The sequence below is a fragment of the Falco cherrug genome, chromosome 14, assembly GCF_023634085.1.
Source record: "Falco cherrug isolate bFalChe1 chromosome 14, bFalChe1.pri, whole genome shotgun sequence".
Lineage (NCBI taxonomy): Eukaryota > Metazoa > Chordata > Aves > Falconiformes > Falconidae > Falco > Falco cherrug.
This window is the reverse complement of record NC_073710.1, coordinates 507612-525964: the sequence shown is the minus strand read 5'-3', so window position 1 is coordinate 525964 and position 18353 is coordinate 507612. Positions and strand designations below refer to the sequence as shown.

The window sequence follows — 18353 nt, the reverse complement described above, 5'->3', positions numbered from 1 at the left end:
CTGCAGCTAGAAAGTTGTTGCTGGGACTGCATGCCTCCAAACCAGCTGGATGTGTGCACGGGGCAGGTGGTACCCTTTGAGCTGCCTGGACTGCTGTTACAGGTTGTGGACAGCACAAGAGGAGGCTGCTGGCCTCAACTGCTCCAGGGTTTGCTGGGCTCCTGTCCCCTGAGTGACTGAGACCTGCTGGCACTGCATTCCCAGCTTCGAGAGATGGATCTGATCTTAGATGTGACAGCAGAAATCCAGGGCATGATAAATTAGCTGACTTCCGCAGATGTTGTTACTTCTCACTTCTCCCCAAAAGATTCAGAACAGCAACCTGCTGATGGCTCATTTTCTGCTGTGCTTCCTTTCTGACCATGTATGGATATAATGTTGCAGATGATGGTTTTGGGGGGGGGAATCAAGCTCCCTTTAGGTGATAAATTATTGGTGTTTCTTTTTGCTTAGGCTTTGATGAGGAAAAGGAGGGTTGTGAATGCTGGTCTGTGGGAAGCTGGAAAGGATCCTGGTGGCTGTGACCTGAAAGTGTGTTGTGTTGTTTTGTTTTGTTATTGCAGACTGTTTGGCACAGTTTGAGAATTTTGCTGAAAGGGTGTTGTTATGATTCCCCACTTGGGGAATGTACTTGGAGGAGAAGTGGAGAGTAGAAAAAGAGGCATTTGATATGTCCTTACTGTAGCACACTTGGTATGAACAGAGATGCAGGTGCCATGCTGCTTGTCTCTTGCTAGCAGTCATGCTCAGGTCAGAACACGGCTTTGCCCCCTAGCACCTCTGAGCAAATGAGGTTTTTGCTGTGACTTAAAATAAAGTCTCTGGGAGAGGCTTAATACATGCTGTTCTCTCTTCACCTCTGTGTAGAGATTGGCTTTGTTTCTGGGGCTGGGCTGCACAACATTCCCACATAACAGCTTTCATCTGGTGCAAGTTCTCAAGGTGATGAAGGAAGATCTGAGTAGCACAACGGAGAGGAATACATGCTGTGACTTCCTGATGCTGTAGGGGAAGGCACTGTTTGTCTGGCTTTAGCACTGACAGCAGCTGTCTGATCTCTCTCTCTTCCCTCTCTCCTTCTTCAGTTACACTTGTGAAGTCATGCCCCTAGACAGACATCTAGTCTGATTTGCGCTCCCATTTCAGGGGTGTTCTTTTGCATGTGCAGCCTGAAGCAGTTGGGGGACTGAGCCTCGAGGCTGGAAAATTGATCCTCTGGCAGAGTTCATGCAAGGTTAATGCATGCAATCTCTCCCTTCTCTTTCCCGACAGGTTTTTGCTGGAGAAGCCTTCTTGCAAGGTTAATAAGCTTGTAATGTTTACGTTCCCATCAAAAGGTACTCATGTATCAGAAAGTTTCTGCTTTGCCTCAGAGTTTGAGATAGCCCTCTTGCACAAACAAGAAGTCCTGAACATTTAAATGTGAACTGCTACAGCTCTCCCTTATTCTTCTGTCTTGCAAAATTAGTGATTTGGAAACTGTTCTGTTTTATGAATTCTCCAGTAATTCACTGCTAGATCTGCTGGTGCCCAGTCTATTTTCTTCTGTGTTTCATCAGTGAATTTATTGCCAAATTGGCATCACAGCAGTGCCCCAGGTCCCACACGCAAGCTCTGTGACAGTAGGCGAATGCTAAATGGTAGGTAGCATTCGCACTTGGTACTCCTTTCTAGTTGCACAACACAGGTGTTAGATTGGTGCATAAATTTGTCCGTCAGTATTACAGGGCAGCAGTAAATTAATTAGGGGTTTTCATGTGCTCAATCCAAGCACAATTTGCAGTTGAAGGTGAGGTCTTCTTGGGTTGAGATGCTTTTGGGCATCTGCCCAACACCTTGGGCTCTGCTTTAGCACAGTATGAGGTCTGTGTGATGTATTTGTGGCACGTGTGAGGTGGGGGCGAAGCCTTCATCTGCCTGGTGTCTTTCTGCCTCCTACTGTGCTGGCCACATTCTCCTCCTTGCTGGAGGGCACAGCAGAAAGAAGAGTCTGGGGGAGGCAGCCAGCGAATAGCATCTTTTGAGTAGGCTGATCACCCTTCAGCTGCCTTCCCAGATCACAGGAGTGCCAACATGTTCTGCCACCACTGTGTATGCAGTGGGGCAATGCTAGATGTGCTGAAAGCATCTTCTGTATTCATGTGTGGCTGCCACAGCACTTCTGTGTAAATATTCCTCGGTGTCCTTGGCTGCCTGTGAGCATAAATTGACAGTGGTCTGGGGGTCTGGAGCTCCCTCTGACTTGGGTGGGATTCAATCTGCTGGATGGTGACACTGGTAGCCGGTTGGTAATGGCAGAGAAGGAGCATTTCCTCCCAGCAGGTTTAGGGATTTCCCAGCTTGTGTTGCAGCTGTGCTGTAAAGGGAGCGCATTGCACTTGGTGTCAGATGTGATGCAAGCAGAGGGCTTTCCTCAGCTGACCCTAGCCCTGTGCATGTGTGCAAAATGTGGTCTTTGGGTGGGTTTTTTTCCACTCTGATCTTGGGTTAGGAGCTGTGCAGGGTGACAGATTTTCTGAATGTTCATGTGCTGGCATCCATCTGGATGCTCCGATCCTCCTGGAGGCTGGAATTCCCTTTAGTCACAGGAGTTAAATAGATCTGTTCAAGCAATCTGGACATGAAGCTCCCCTCAGTGTACAGATGGGGCTGAGGCTCACAATGGCTCCATCTGCATATCAAAAGCTGTGGACATATGGACAGGGCTCTCCCAAGCACCCGCTGCCTCTGACCAGGCTCCTTTGGCTGCTCCACAGGGGCTTCATCCTCCAAGCACATCTTAGCATGCTCTTAAACCAGGGAGCTGTTTCTGGCTTTGTCAGCCACCCCGAGGAAAGGCGGCCCAACAGATGTGCTGGGTGTCTGGGCTCAGTTTCAGCTCCACGTCTCCCAAGGCACAAGTGGCCGAACAGCACTGTGCAGAGAGGTCCCAGCCCATCACTGAATAATTAAGCAGTTTGGCTCAGCCTGTCACAAGTGAGATGTGAATTGAAGACCACAGAGAAAGCATCCACTTCCCCATGCAGGCCCAAGGGTGTACTGGAGGTGTCACAATCCCCTCCTGACCATGGAGGACCTCATTAAAAGGGAGCCAGTGCAGAGCAGACAGGGGACACCACAGTCCATTCTGTCCTCACTGGCCTGCGGTATACTATTACGGAGTGATATTTGTGCAGTGTAATGACGTGGCTGTCGGGACAGATGTAAAAAAGCGAAGCATGCAAAAATCCTCTGGAGGTGACATTAGTGTCTGTACAGAGCGATTTGTTGCTGTTGTGCAAGTTGCTGCATATCAAGTGACTGACGTATCTCACATCTCTGTGTGGCTTGATCTTGAATTTGGCTGGAACGTGAGGCTCTTGGCTCTCTGCTTCACTAAAAGAAGCCTGAAAACATGCTACCCTTTTCCTCCTCCTCCTCCTCCTCTAGGCAGTGGTCGTACATGCACAAATGCATATGCTCACTCCTTCATGCCTTCTGCTTTCTTACCCATCAGTGAGTTGCACTCAACATGTGTAACTTCTTTCAAGTCAATCTTCAAGATGGTTTCATAACTCTGTAGCGACTGATGTAGGCTGTAGCCAAATGAAGGACCAGCCACCAGATTCCAGTTGTTTAGGAGCAGCCAGGGAGAAGAAAGTGGCCGAAGGAGTTTTCAGCGTGCAGTGTGGGTCTGTAACCGGTGAAGCATCAGAAAGGAGGGAGGATAATACCGAGGCACTGAAACAGCATCTGCCCTTATTCTGGTAAGAAGGAGTTGTGAGCAGAATTTCACTGACAGAGAAGCTTTGCTATGGGTGCATGAAGCTGCTGAAACAATGGGCAGTGCCTCAGATGTGGGGAGGCTGGTATCCAGCAAAGGCAAACATAAAGTTTCTGATTTTACTGAGAGCAAACCCAGACCCCGGTCCTCTGGCTTGGGAGCTTTAAATGTTGAGAAAATTCCCTTGGTGGGACACAAAAATAGGGGGAGAAAAATCAGTGCAGACGCTACCTGAGGATGGAAAGTCCCTCATGGCTGTGGAGCAAAAAGGAAAAATGGAGTGAAAACTGCATGTCGTTGGCTGTTGGGAGGTTTTCTGCAGCTGCAGAGCAGTAGAAGCTGTGGGGAGGGCAAATCTCAGACGCTTGCTGCCCAGCTTCCTAGGCAGTCATTTTATACATATATACATGTATAAATACATATATGTTCATCATATAGACATATATGTGTGTCTGTATATAGATATATAGAGAAACTGGCATAGGCTGCTCTGTAGAAGCTCGGAATTGTACTTAAACAGGGGTTATTGCAGTTGGTTGTGATTCAGCGGCTGAGTCAGCCTGTCCCTCACACAGCTGCCCCAGGTGTTGCCTGGCGGCTGCGGCACCGAGAGAAGGGCAAGCGCGCGTCCTGCACATCAAGCGCGCGTCCTGCACGCCAGCTCCAGCACGAGCCACGTTTGCCCTTTGGGTCCTCATGCTGTCGTCAAGAGAGCAGAAATCATGTGCAATCCTATTTTATCCAATTATATTCCTCTGTAATTAAGACTCTCCTGGACTTGTCAAGCCTGGCTGCCCAGAGGGGAATCAAAGGGATTTTTGAGCTCTGTTCACGTTCACCCAGAGTGCTGCTGCAAAAGGATTTCCAAGTGCGTTGCTCTAACAAGCACCCTTTGGTGCTCGGGCTGTGGCGTGCCGAGACTAACCCTGCGCAGTGTTGCTTCCCTGAACTCTCGTTCTTTCCTGCCCAGCTGTGGGTATCTAGTTGTTCTCCTTTCTTATGCCTAAATCCAAGGAGTTTGCACTTCGCACTTGTCTCTCATCCTTTTGCCCTCCCACAGTGTTTGTACAGCATCTGGCACTTGGTAACAGGCAGAAATGCAAATACAGGGCTTAAAGTTTGTTTTCCTTAGCAGCTAGGTTTAGGCAAACTGGTGATTTTTAGTGGTCTCTCCTCGCTTGGAGAGAGGAGGGGAAGCACCAGCTACACAGCAACTCAGAAATGGTTTAGGTTTTTATGTCGAGGGTGAGTCCTTTCCTCGGTGTTCAAAGCTCAGCTTTCACCAGCTAAAACCCACGTAGAACACAGTTTTGATTAGTTTTGTTTCTGCTGCTAATGAATCCCAGGCAGGGCTTCAAATGCAATTTGGAAAAGTTGAATGCTGCAGGGTGGGGAAGAGAGGGAACCTCTGCGTAGAGAGATTACTTCTTTGTGGCTTTGCTGAAATGCCTGTGCTCTGCAGTTACATGGTTTCTTGTACGCCCCAGCGTAGCTGCCTGTTTGTAGAGCTGCAAATCTTGCTAGAAGTGAGCAGGAGCTTTGGCTTTTGGAGATGTGGAAAAAGCATTGCAAAGTCTAGGAGGCATTGTTTTCTCCAAAGCTCTTGTGTGTCGAGTGGTGGCTTGCTTTGAATTTTGCTTGAATTTGGGGTCAGTTGGGATGTTTTCTCTCCCTGTTTTTTTGCAGTGTGAAAGAAAGGGGATCTGGCCTGTGCCCAGTCAGGGTGTTCTCTGCACACTTCAGTAGTTCTCATGTGAAGTGCAGCCCCTTCCCCCTCCGCCTTGTCTCTGGTTACCAGGACTCCTCAATCTGGTATTTAGTCTAGCAGCGTTTGCTTGTGAATAGCTGGAGCTGAGGTGATGCACTGAAGCAGTGGTCCTGCCTCAGTCTGGCCATAGGGGATGGTAATGTACAGCACAGAGCTGGGTGCAGCCAGGAGATGGACCCCCTGTGTACAGATGGGAAGGTAGGATGAGGTTTATTTTTTAATGGATTCTTTTAACCCGACTTGTCAGGGGGACATCTGCAGGTCCTGAACTCTTGCTCTTTCCCTGACCCTTCCTTCATGGGCGCTATTAGTAGCGGTTGGTGGGAGCCTGAGGAAAGCCCAAAGCAGGTCCAAGTGAGTGGTGAGCCTTTCTGCTGTAACTACTTGGTCTCTGAGTTAGCAGAGAAACAGGCTTGTCACTGTTTGCCAGTTGGCAGCTCTTGTGACGTTAAGGTTTTAGCCTGGTTAATTTTCCTTTCAATATATTTTGATGTAAAATGGTTTTTTAACTGTGGTCTTTTTGAACTGTTAGCATATGAGGCAGCCTCCGGCCACAGGTCCCTGCTAACGGTGTGTGTGCAGCAGCCTGTGATAAGGGAGACATCAGTATTGTGAGCAGGAGTTGGTTCTCAAAGTGGCTTAAAGCCGTATTGGACTTAAGAGGGAATAAGCCCAAATGAGCACCTGTAGTAAAAGGAGCACACCTGGGAGCAGGCGTTGTCACGCAGGAGAGCAGTGTTTACTTCGGTCGTGTCTTCTGGTGAGGGCCCTGTCACTCTGCCCTTGTGCTATGAGTGCTGTGACTGGTGTCTCAGCTCTGCAGGGTTGATTGCCAAGACCTGGGGCAGCCAGCAGAGCAGGGTAGCTGGAGTCAGTGCCTACGTGGCATCGTGTATAGTCGCCATTGGGAAGCACATGGCTCAGTTCACAGCAGTACCGGTGATGCACTGACCTTTTCTGGCTGCACCGTTTCTGTCTCCTTTGCTGCAAGCCAACCTCATCTTGCTCTCCAAACTCACAGGTGAAGTTTAGGGCACCTAGAGTGGACATAGTGGTGGTGAGAGGTCTTGTTAAATGGGGAGTTGTACAGTTGTTTCTTACCACAAAGACCTGCAATTAGTTGTCTCTCACTAACAAACAGCAGGGTGGAACAGCTCACATGCAGGAGCTGCACGCAGGCTAGATCAGGGCTTGTTTGATTACATTGGTTCCTTTTTCTCTGTCCATGGCAACAGTTCCAGCTCTTGTGCTGCTTCCCTCTCTCTGTGTGGTGGAAAGCAGGGGAGTGAGTGGGCTTGCAGTCCTGGGACATCGCCACAGAAGGATGGGGACTTGGTCTCTTTCGTTGCAGTGCTTCAGTCATCATACCCACAGCTGTAGTGCATCCCTGCCTGTATTGTTGCTCCCATTGGGATCAGTCTTGGCTTTTCATCACCCCAGCCCAGCTCCCTTGTGCAGTCACTTCAAATTCAGAAGGAAACCTCGCAGCTGAGTTAGTCACCCACCTAGATGCATTTTTCTTCTGCAGAAAGTTGGGGAGTTTGTGATCCACTTACTCTCTGCCTATTCAGACACCCAGTTTCCTATTTGACAAGAGAAATACAGTTACAATCATTGTCTCCCCACAGAAAGAAGAGGTTTGGACAAAGGTAGGCACCCTTAAAATTGCCCCTTCTGGCATCTGTCTGCAGGTGCACAGTGTCTGTCTCCTGCCTTGGCCACCACAAAGGTGTCTTAGAGATCACTGGACCTTGGCCATCAGAGGAATCTGGTGGGTTTGTGGTAGGTTTGGGTTGGGGAGGTGTAATATCTGAGAGGTGGCTCAGGTGAGGATCTGGGACCCTCTGAAAGCTTTCTGTGCAGTGCTAGCAAGGTACCCTGAGCCAGGGTTGAGCAGCTTATCCTGGCCTGTATTTGCAGATGGCACTTCAGTGATGCCAAAGACAACAGACTCCAGGAGCTTCTGTCCCTGGTGCGCTGCAGGTCTTGCCCACGGTGAAATGAGCAGGGGCCAACACAGGGTATTGGGTTTGAGCGCTGCACTGTGCTCCAGTGAAGTCCCTGGCTCTTCCTTACGGCACAGCAGGTCCCTGAGAGCCCCTGCCTCCCCCCGGCAGCCTGGCAGGACCAACCTGTTGCTGACTCCCTCACGCAGCTGCTGGATAGGTCAGCTCTGTGTATGCAGGAAGCAGGTTTGTCTTTAATCCTGTAATTGAGAGTTTAAGTAGCAACTTGTCTGTAAAGATCAAAAGCTAAGGTGCAGGCTCCCTCCTGCCTGGTTCCAGATGTGGTTGGCAAGATTCAGCTTCGTCTCACACAGGTGCCTCCTCTTAGACATGAGCAGCTCTTGCAGCTCTGCAGAGAGGCTGTAGGGCTGCCTGCTCACCCGGAGCCCTGTGGCTGGAGGGAAGTGTCCTGGCTTGGCTGAGTGTGATTTGTGACCTTACTGGGACACAGATGACGGCAGTAACCCTGCCTTCATGAGGGTGTTCCCTCCTGGGTGCCTGGGCACACTTGGTCCCTGCAGGGGGCTGCCATTGCGTGTGTTAAAAGGGGCAGTTGAAGCGGATGGTGTGACTGGAGAAAGCCTTGGTGGCCACTTAGCATGGTGCCAAGCAAGCTGGGGGGTGTGGAGGGCTGCCCCCATTGTGCAGGGAACAAGGCTGAGCTATTCGCTGGCCTGCGACAGGCACTGGGTATAGAAGAAATGCCACCGAGATTGAGAGTCGTTTCTGTGCAGCCCTCAGAGTCCTCGCCAAGAGCAGACAGATACCATATGAAGATGAGAGGTGGCGGGGCTGCCTCCCCGTGTGGTTTGCAGCCCTGATTCCTTCAGACTGCGGCCCCACGCAGATCTGCAGAGCTTCCTAGAAAGAAAAGAAGCCTCTTTTCTCACTCTCCCATCTGTGCATGGAAGTGAGGTCCCCAGCCTCGGAGGAGGCCTTCACAGGGCTTCTGCCTTCCTGACTGGGTGCTGTAAAGGCTAGGCTGGCCTGCTGGCTGTGCCTCTCTGCACATGGCTCTCAGCACCCTCTTTCAGAGCCCCGTGTGCCTTTTGAGCTCAACTTTTCCCCTTGGTGATCGAAAGGGAGCCAGCATGCAGCCTTCAGTAGGATCACCCATTGATCTCCACAGCGAGAGACGTGAGACATGCCTTTAGTCCACATTGATGGCCAGCCCTTGCTGCGGACAGAGCTGGAGGGGGCTGGTGTCGGTTTGCCTACAGCTGGGGGTAGCAGCTCAAAGAGCCACAGCAAAACAGGCCGTCCGTCACTGCCGTGCGGGTCTGCTGGGCTCCGCTGCACTCAGCATTTCACCTCGCCCTGATGTACTTCTGCCTCCCAGGAATAACAGACCCTCTGCGTCATGGCTAAATGCAGGTTCTCACCAGGGTCTGGCGTATCCTTGGCCTCCGCACGCCCCTCCCAGCCCCCTGCAGCAGGCAAGTCTAGGGCATAAAGCTTGGCTCAAGAGAGAGGCGGGCCAGGGGCCTGTTGCTGCGCTGGGCAGGGTAACGGGAGGAGAGGGGGCTGCTGCTCGCTTGATTGTCCTGTGCTGTGGCTGCATGGGACTGTTTGAGAAGCATTTTCCCTGAGCAGCTGCTGGTGTTTCTGAAGCAGCTCCTTGCTCTGCATGAGTAATGCGACTGGCGGCACGCACGGCGTGCAGCTGCAGCTCAGGAGAGTGATGTGAACGGCCGTGGGAGCTCCTGTGGAATCTGTCCCTGGAGTGACGCCGCAAAATCCGCAGGCTGCCCCTCACGTGCTGCCATTCAGCTCTCCTACAGACAGTGGCACTTGGTTGTCATAGCTGTCCCCATCCAGGGGCTGGGTGCTGTGTGAATGAAGCACCTCCTGCCCTGCCTACCAACAGGGAGTGAGCCTGGCACCTGGTCTGTTTGACCACCATGTCCCTGATGGGGATGCAGTGTCTGCTCCATGTCTGCATAAAGCTTGGGTGGATTTTCTTGGTGTCTAAGGTTCTATTCTGCATAAAAATCAGTGCTTCAAGCTTCGGAGTGAAGGCTGTCATAAAGAGGCTGTGCAGCAGGTGGAAAATGGTCTAAGGCTGGTCACTTTGTTCCTGGCACCGAGTGGTGCTTCTCTGCAGAAACAGCAGGTGCACAGGGCCTGACAGGTGAAGTGCTAGAGATGGTCTGGTTTGTGTCAAGGGCAGCCTGTGGTGTTTCTGCACATCCACTGGTCCTGGGCGGTTGATGGAAGGTGCCAGGCAGACCTGTCCTGGAAATCGTTTCTGTCTTGGGCATTGGATTTTAACAAATAACTTTGTGTTTTCACTGATGAGCAGTAAGGTTCCCTGGGCAGGCCTATGGCACCAGTCACATCTTACTCGCTCTAAGGTTTGACCTTGTTTTATAGAGACCATGCTTTATAGAGAAAGTAGTGACTTACGAGCCTGAGTAATTCAGATATTTGTCTTTCCTCTCATTTTTATGAATGACAGACAGGTCTTAGCGCATGGTGCTTCATTAGCCCCTTCCCTGCCATGGTGGTAAGGCATTATTACCTTGCCTCTGTCACACTGAACCACATTTTGTCCCACTTTTCTTGTTCAACTTACATGGCAGAGCTGTTTTAGCGAGGCCAGCATTTGCAGTGCTGATAGAGCTAAGCCCCATGAAACCGCTTCCAGCATTCCTGGAGTATTAGAAACAAACTGCTGAGCTCTGTATTTGACCAACCAGGACAAGCATGTAGTGGACTAGCAAGCAGAGCCAGGCAGGTGGGCCAGGCACAGCACATCAGGCGCCAGCAAGTGCAGAAAATGCACAAGCTGCAACTGGGCTTGCATGGTGTCAGATCCCTGCTTGCTGCAAGCATGGCTCGGAGCACTCAGGGTGATCCACAGAGCCTAGCCGTGACAGAGCTCCAGGCCTCTGTGTGCTCCGGGGAAATGGCATGGGCAGCAGCAGTCCCGTTCCCTGCAGCTTACCTGCTGCTCCCTCAGCCTTCTCCTGTGTGGTAGTGGTGACAGTGGCTGGGCAAAGGAGGAGGGCAAGTTCCAGACCTTACACTGAGCAGGGCCACACCGAGGTGTGAATTCCTGCAGTCTTGGCAGCAGTGTCGCCTGCTCCCCCCTGCCCAGGGAGGACAAATTTGCTCAGCAGCGTGGGTGCCCAGCGTCACGGGGACCTGGCAGGGAGGTGGAGCTGTGGCAGAGCAGCCAGCACAGCTGAAGCCCTCTGCATAAGGAGCTGTTTGTGTTGCTGAATTGTTAAGCCCCATTGACAACAGCAGTCCCCCCTCCTCTCACACTCGAGGAACTGTGGTGGCCACATACTGATCCTTTCTCCTGTCTTCAGGCACCAAATTAGGGTTATTCTTCCCACAGTCCCTCTAACTAGCTGTTGCCTTTTTTTTTTTTTTCTTTCTTGCTCTCTGCAGGCGTACGAGTGGGCCTTGGAAGGGATGCGACACCTTGCCTGCATCAGCATGGAGGACTGCAGCTCTGCCGAACACTGTGCAGGTGTGATTAAGTGCCTGGAGAGTTACAAGGGGCAGCACCCAGACATCAGTGATGCCCGGTTCCAGGAGATGAAGGAGCTGGCCTGTGAGCTGAAGAGCAACAAGGGACTCAAGCAGTGGAAATTTGCATGGTCTAAATGCCAGGAGACCAAGCTGGTTTTTGAAAAGAAACTTGAAGCAGCCTTGAGAACGAGGAGGTCTCTGCTGTCAGACCAAAAACCAGCTGCAGCAGGGGAACAGCCCCAGGCTGGCAGCGAGGCTGGCAGTCTGTCCCACCGGAGGCACTCTGAGGGGGCCACCTCCAGGTCCCACTGGGACAGGACTTGCAGCGCATCCCACTGCAGCAACAGGCCCAGCTGCTCTCTGGGGTGGACTAAGGAGAAAGCTCCCTCACCCTCCCTGAGCTGCCCTGGTGATGTCAGTGCTGGGGAAGAATTTGCCTGCCAAGCTGCTCTCAGCCCTGTTCCTCACTCGAGCAGAGTTTCTTTTGCCAGTGGGGCCTCCAAGTCTCCAAAGCTGCCTGAAGAAAAGCCAAACCTGGAGAGCGTATTAGAAACCCTGGAGGTGAAGCCATCCTGCACATCTACTCCAGCTTCCGGGAAGCTGCCTCCCAGGAGGATGCTCCGGAAGGCCCAAAGCTTTGACCTCCCTTGCGGTGAGAGCCTGTGGTCAGGCTGCCAGAGGGCACTGAGCGAGCCGGCCAGATATGGCAACACCGGCGTCTTTATTAAGGGGCTAGAGGTGAGCAGCACCGAGCTGGTGGACAGGACTTTCGTGCTGCGGCAGCAAGCTGCTCACAGCTGGGCTGCAGACTGCCTGCCGGAGGGACAGAGGGGCTGCCTCTCTGTGTCAGAAGCCAAGAGCTGGGGCAGGTAAGTGGCTGTGAAGCTCGGAGCTCCGGTCCTCAGGGTGGTGAAAAGGCAGTCAGCAAAGATGCGAAGAGCTCTGCAGTAACAGTGACTTTGGCAATGGATTCAGGGCAGGTAGATGGAGGTGCGGCTCCAGCTTCCCTGCACACGTGTGCGTGGTGCTGAGGCAGTCCCACAGGGATGTCCCCACATAGCCTGGCACCTACTTCTGGGCAGGGCGGCAGGGAAATCGGATCTCTTGCTCTTCCCCTACAGCATGGATTGCCCCGTAAGAGGGGGAAGAGCAGTTCCCAAGCATGAGAGAGAGTCTCTGAACATTGCTGTTATTTGGAGGACGAGGCTTTGCAGAAACGTAGTACTTGGGGACTTGACAAACCAGTGGTACAGGTGCAGCGGGAGAGAAGCATAGTGCATCATCCTGGACACTTCTGTGGGGTGTTGTACCCAGGCTGGTAGAGAGGGCACTTCAAGTACCCGGTGACAGCAGCATCACAGCTAGCAGAGTGTTTGTATTTGCCCTTTGGGGCCGAGACCTCTGTTTGGGTGACCAACAGCTGGCTTTTGTTCTCTTCTTTCCCTTCTCTGTCCTTAAGGATCTCCACTTAACTTTGTTATGCTACAACATGCCTGGGCTATGGAGAACCCTGGGATGTGAGCTGTTCTTGAAAGGGGGTCACCAGGCAGGTCTTTTCAGCTGATCTCACTGGAAAAATTTTGAAAAAAAATGAAGATTGGAGGCAGAGATGAGAAATGAGTGCTGGATGCAGGGAGACTACAGATCTCCTCCACTGCTTCTGCTCTGAGTGGGATGGCTGGGAACGGTGAAGTCTTCTGGAAGGGGTCTCTGATATCCTAGCATGTGTCAGGCAAGCGCATGGCAGGGGATGAACACCAGCAGTTTGCTTCTCAAGGGAGTGTCGCAGTAGCCCTCCTGCCTGTGGGCACTGAGGCAGTTGCACAGTTCGGTCTTCTGAACAGCCGCAGTTGTTGGCTTGGGGAAAAGCTGAGAGGAAGGGAAGGCAGGAGTAGTTATGTTTGATGCTGCACTGCCTCACAGTGGAAATTTGAAGTACCTAAGAGTGATCCTGTCGGAGACGTGCAGAGCAACCTGTGCTAGGAACTGCTGTTTGCTGATGAAGTGATAACGAGGTTTGTTACCCACTCATTTTTGCTGGGACAAGCCCAACAGCACCTGGGTCCAGTGCTTGTGTTCTCTCCCGTGGTTACCATCACCTCCCACTGCTTCCAGTCATCAGGCTGACTCCTCCTCACAGAAGTTACTGTGACTCCTGCTGTCCCTGTTTTGGGAGCGCAGCCATTTGCGGAGCTGCCTGTTGCATCCAGAGCAGGGGCGGGGTGGGCCCAGGGATGCGTGTGTCCTGCTGAGGTTGGAGCAGGACTGCAGCCACCTGAGGCTTGCCCTTCCTGAATAGAAAAGCCAACAAGAGTTCCTTGGATCAGCCACGAGCTTTGTCAGTGCTCAGGGTCAGAGCTGAGACAGGCAGTTGTGAGTGTGAGCTTGGATGGTGCTGAGGGATCATCTCATCTCTGTGCTGGGTCTGAGGGGGACCTTCTTCCAGGGCAGTCCGGTGCTTTGCAGGCACTCCGACTGCCGTAGCCCTGCTGCAGTCTGGGTGCCTTCAAGGAGGAGTGTTTCCTATTGCAGCAAGCTGCGGCACATCATTGATGAGATGGTAACCACGGAACGGGAATATGTGAGGTCGCTTTGCTACATCATCGATAGCTACTTCCCTGAGATGGAGCGCCTTGACCTCCCCCAGGACCTGCGTGGGAAGCGCAGCGTCATTTTTGGGAACCTGGAGAAACTCTATGACTTCCACAGCCAGTACTTCTTGCGAGAGCTTGAGAGCTGCTGCAACCACCCCCTGCGGGTCAGCCACTGCTTCCTCCGACACGTAAGGCATCAGGACCTTCCCCCTGGGGCTGGGCTTCTCCAGAGATGTGCTGCTTTCCTATGCGCGGCGATGCCTGTACTTTTGACTACTCGCCTGTGTGACCCTCTTTGGGAGGGGGAGGACGACCCTGTACTGGCTTGGTTTGTCCCCTGCCAGTTTAAATGCTAGGTTGGGCTGGGATGGTTCTGCACAGTTGAGCCCGGGCAGTAGCAGATGCTCTTTGCCTTTCCTGTTGCTCTTTGCTACCAAGAGACACCGCCAGGGAAGCAAAATGTTTACTCCATAAAACCACCCCGTCTTCTGTCTGTGGTGTCAGTGTGGAACGGCTTCAGTGAGCAGAGAGGCACAGACCTGCTGCTGGGGGGAAAGGAGCATGGGGCACGGGTCTTAAGCTGAGCTGCCCCATGCAAGTTGGCTGCTACCAAGTGAATGGTGTCTGTTGGGGTACTTAAGGGGCAAGGGGTAACAGGACAACGGATTAAAAAGTCCTAGTTCCTGTAGGAGCAGGAGGACAGGAACATTCCCTGGCTCTTAATGAACCTGAAGCAAAGTCATTTGTGGTTCCATAGGAGGCTCTGGTGCAGCCTGGGAGAGGCAGAAGCACTAGAGTAACTGATGGTTATACATACAAAAGCATGGCTGCCCCTGTGCCCTGGGTGCGTGTTGGTCTCACATGGGGATCTTTTTTGCAGAAAGACCAGTTTGGGATGTACGCACTGTATAGCAAGAACAAGCCGAAGTCAGACTCGCTGCTGGCCAGCCATGGGAATACCTTCTTCAAGGTAAATTCCACTGCTTGCATCATGATTACTCTTGTGTTTGGGTCGCTGATTAAACAAGCTTAATTTCCCTGTTTGAGGCATGCTCAGCACTACCTCTGCTTTCCTGGCACAGCTGTCTGCACAAGTGTATGTCGGGGGACAGGGGCAGAGGTGCAGTGAGTGCTTTGGAAAGGAGCCCGGCACACAGCAGCGGTGGTCCTGTGGCCTTGCATTTCCCCACAGAGCGAACAGAGTAACCCAGTCAGGAAGAACTGAGGGTGTCAGTGCCTGCCGGGGGGCAGAGGATGCTCTGCGGGAAGCTGCTGCCTTCACTGTGCTGTGTCTCTCAGTTCAAGCAGGTGCAGCTTGGAGATAAGATGGACCTGGCCTCCTACCTGCTGAAACCCATCCAGCGGATGAGCAAATATGCCCTGCTTCTGAAGGACCTGACCAAGGAGTGCAGTGAGGCGCAAGAGCAGGAGCTGGGCTACCTCCGTGCAGCTGAGGAAATGGTGAAGTTTCAGCTCCGGCACGGAAATGACCTGTTGGCCATGGATGCTATCCGTGACTGTGATGTACGTTTCAGTGCCCTCCCCTGCCTGGGCAGGCAGAGCCACACTTCTTCCCCTTCTCTATACCTGGGATGTTTGGGTTGTATGGTGAGCCTTCCCTCAAATTCCCACAGTGATCAGGGTGCCGTCTGCCAGTACAGCATAGCAGGACTCCTGAGGCACAGGACAAGGGAACAGCAGGGCTTGGAGGTCTCCGTGATCTGCTAGGGCAGGCAGCCTGGGTGCTGTTACTTGAGCTGGGTGACATGTTTGTCGTAAATGTGCTCCCAGATGCTTCCTGGTGACGTGAGGCGACCTGGCAGCCCTTGCAGATTATGTCCTGCTGACTGCCTTGGGCCCTTCCATCTTCTTGAGCTGGTGATAGGAGGGCCGAGCAGTTTGCAAGAAGGAATTGAAACTGATGCTGATGCCAGGGGTAGGCCAAAGTCAGCTAGGTGGGACCTGAAGGAGAGGCATGCGAAGTACAGCACTGGAGGAGGAAAACCCCGGGGCTCATGGTGGGGGAAGATGGATGTGGGGCAGGAAGAACTGAGGGACTGGCCTGCTGACCCAGATGTGCTCCTGACAGTTTATGGGACTCCTTTCCTTTTCAGCTCTCCTCTTTTCCCCAAGAGAAAGCTCTAGCTGCTGCCTCCAGTCCCCACCCCAGGGGTTTGTCACAGATCTGCACAGGGTGGCAGGAGAGGGCCACCTATGGGTAATGTCTAGGAGAAAGGTGCAGCTCTCCCCTGAGCCAGTTGTCTCAGCCTGGTGTGGCCTCTAGCAAGCCATGCAGCCTTACCTCTCCAAGAGCCCTCCTAAGATGACAGGTAGCTGCCACTTCTTCGCCACCTGGGCCACAGCCGTGTGGGACCCTGCTCTCAAAGCCCAGGCCTGTGGCTGCCCGGACCTGATCCTGCTGGGGTCTTACCAGCATCCTTCCTTGTGTCCAGGTGAACCTGAAGGAGCAGGGGCAGCTGGTGCGGCAGGATGAATTCACCATCTGGCTGGGCCGTAGGAAGTGCCAGCGACACGTCTTCCTCTTTGAGGACCTGATCCTGTTCAGCAAGCCCAAGAGAATCGAGGGTGGCTTTGATGTGTATATCTACAAACGCTCCTTCAAGGTACGGGCAGCCCTGCAGCTCCCTCTTCTGCAGGAGACGTCCATGGCTGGTTTCCCCATGGATGCATGGATCTGAAATGGGAAGCAGGAGCGCTTCCAGCAGAAGAGTGCTCCCACCACTGCTAAACCTTCTCCAAGCCGTGCAGTGAAGCCAGAAGGAAATACTTCACACAGTAATGCCTGGGCCCCCTCCATGGCGTGGGATGTGGGGCCAAGGTCTTCTGAGGGAAGGGCAGTGTGCATGTGGCAGGGAGGTGGTGCTGACTGGCTGAAGCACTGGGAATTGCCTGGGCTGTCTCTGCTCAGCTGTGTGCGGATTGTACCTGCTCCTGTCTGGGCCCTCGGGCTCTGCTGAGCTGGGGGTAGCTCTGGCTCTGCTCCTGGTGGAGCCCTGGTTGACACTTTGCTCTTCCTTTCTCTGGCAGACTGCAGACATCGGGCTGACGGAGAACTCTGGAGACAGTGGCCTGCGCTTTGAGATCTGGTTCCGAAGGCGGAAGTCCAGCGACACCTACATCCTCCAGGCCAGCTCAGCCGAGACTAAGCAGGCCTGGACCAGCGACATTGCCAAGATCCTGTGGCAGCAGGCAGCCCGCAATAAAGGTGTGATTCCTTCCCGGGGCGTCTGTGCCGCAAAAGGTGCGGGAGCCCTGTTCAGCTCGTGCTGTCCTGAGTAGGTTTGGAGCCTGTGACCAGGCAGCTCTGTGCAGCAAGCGGCTGTGTGCCAGCATGCAGCCTCAGCAGCATGTGCTGGGCTTGGCTGGGTATGTCCCTTCCCTGCTTCTCATCTCCAGGGAACCTGAGCAGTCCAAGCTCTGTGTAACTGTGGACACCCACCTGGACTCCCTGAGAGGAACAGGAGATACTAGCACAGGGTTCCCCACCCTGTGAGCATGCGCTGTGCTCCTGAAAGGCTTGCTGCTCTCCCTGTGATCTAGGCTGCTACTCGAGTGGCAGCTGCCCAAGTCAGGCTGGCTGGGTCCCTCCACTGGCTTCCCACTTGGCAGGACTCTCCGCATGGCACTGAGCTACTTGGCCAGAGCAGGGCATGTCTGCTTGTCCCTGGAGACTCCTCAGCACTGAGGAGCAAGCAGAGAACAGATCTAATCTCAGCAGTTCAGGAGCAGCCTGGACCAGGAGTGCTCCAGCCTGGGGCTGAGTAGTGCCTGTGGCAAGGGCTGGGTCAACCTCACGATGTGGCTGTGGGTCTCTTCCTCTCCAGAAATCCGTATGCAGGAGATGGTTTCCATGGGGGTGGGCAACAAGCCGTTCCTGGACATCAAACCCAGTGAGGCAGCTATCAATGACCGTGCGATCGATTACATCATGAAAGGCAGAGGTAAGTACCAGCTGTGCCTTCTCCCTTGCTCCATGTGAGCTAGGCAGGACTGGTGCTCAGGGCTTTTTTGGTATGTTTTCTGGCAGGTGCCAGGACCAGAGCATCAATTGCAGTGTCTCTGTTTGACCATTCCAACCCGTACAAGAGGACGCAGGCGCAGCTCTCCACGGGCAGCACCCCTGCTGCATACAGCCCTTCCTCCTCCTCCCTGCTGGGGCCCCTCAACCTCCACATGTACCTGGACCAGGCTCTGCTGCCAGGCGTCCTGGCCCCCAGCCGCCCCTTTGACATCGGGACCTGCATCGAGGAAGATGAGCTGGAGCACGAGACCAGCAGCCAGCCATCACTGAGTACGTATGAGCCCGCTCTCTGCAGCGCGCCCCGGGCTGTGTGGGCTCATCCCCACACCTCGCACTGTGCTGCACAGCCGGACCAGGCTCGCTGGGGTCATGGCAGTCCCTGCCTTGTACCCAGACTGGGGCAAGGAGGGCCCTGCCCTTCTGTGCCAGCTCTGTCTCAGCTTTCATGGGGATACTTGGCTCAGGTGTGGGGCTTAGTACAGTGCCCACTGATCTGCAGCCATATGTGTGGCAGGCTTGGTGCCGCATGCTGGGGCTGCTGGGGCCTTGGAGACCAGTGCTCATGTCTCTGCATCTCTGGTATGAGGCACTCTGTCCCTTGCTCTCGCCAGCCTGGCCCGGTGACCCCTGGGCTTCCCCTCTGTGAGCTCCCCTGGCCAGCCTACACCGATCTCCAGCATTGCTTGCTACACTTCCT

General features: G+C 53.5%; 1 protein-coding gene across 4 annotated transcripts in view; it reads left to right on the top strand.

The window, feature by feature from the left end:
• The window catches only part of PLEKHG4 (pleckstrin homology and RhoGEF domain containing G4), an 89579-nt gene that overhangs the window by 67059 nt on the left and 4167 nt on the right, over positions 1–18353 (top strand). For all 4 annotated transcript variants that reach the window (XR_008735141.1, XM_055726889.1, XM_055726888.1 and 1 more), the window contains exons 14-21: positions 10937–11889; positions 13553–13802; positions 14495–14584; positions 14914–15138; positions 16068–16238; positions 16663–16840; positions 17460–17576; positions 17663–17926. Coding sequence is in view for 3 of the 4 variants with exons in the window: in XM_055726889.1 (XP_055582864.1) it covers positions 10937–11889; positions 13553–13802; positions 14495–14584; positions 14914–15138; positions 16068–16238; positions 16663–16840; positions 17460–17576; positions 17663–17926 (2248 nt within the window). In the remaining variant the exon portion in view is untranslated. The remainder of the gene's footprint in view (positions 1–10936; positions 11890–13552; positions 13803–14494; positions 14585–14913; positions 15139–16067; positions 16239–16662; positions 16841–17459; positions 17577–17662; positions 17927–18353) is intronic.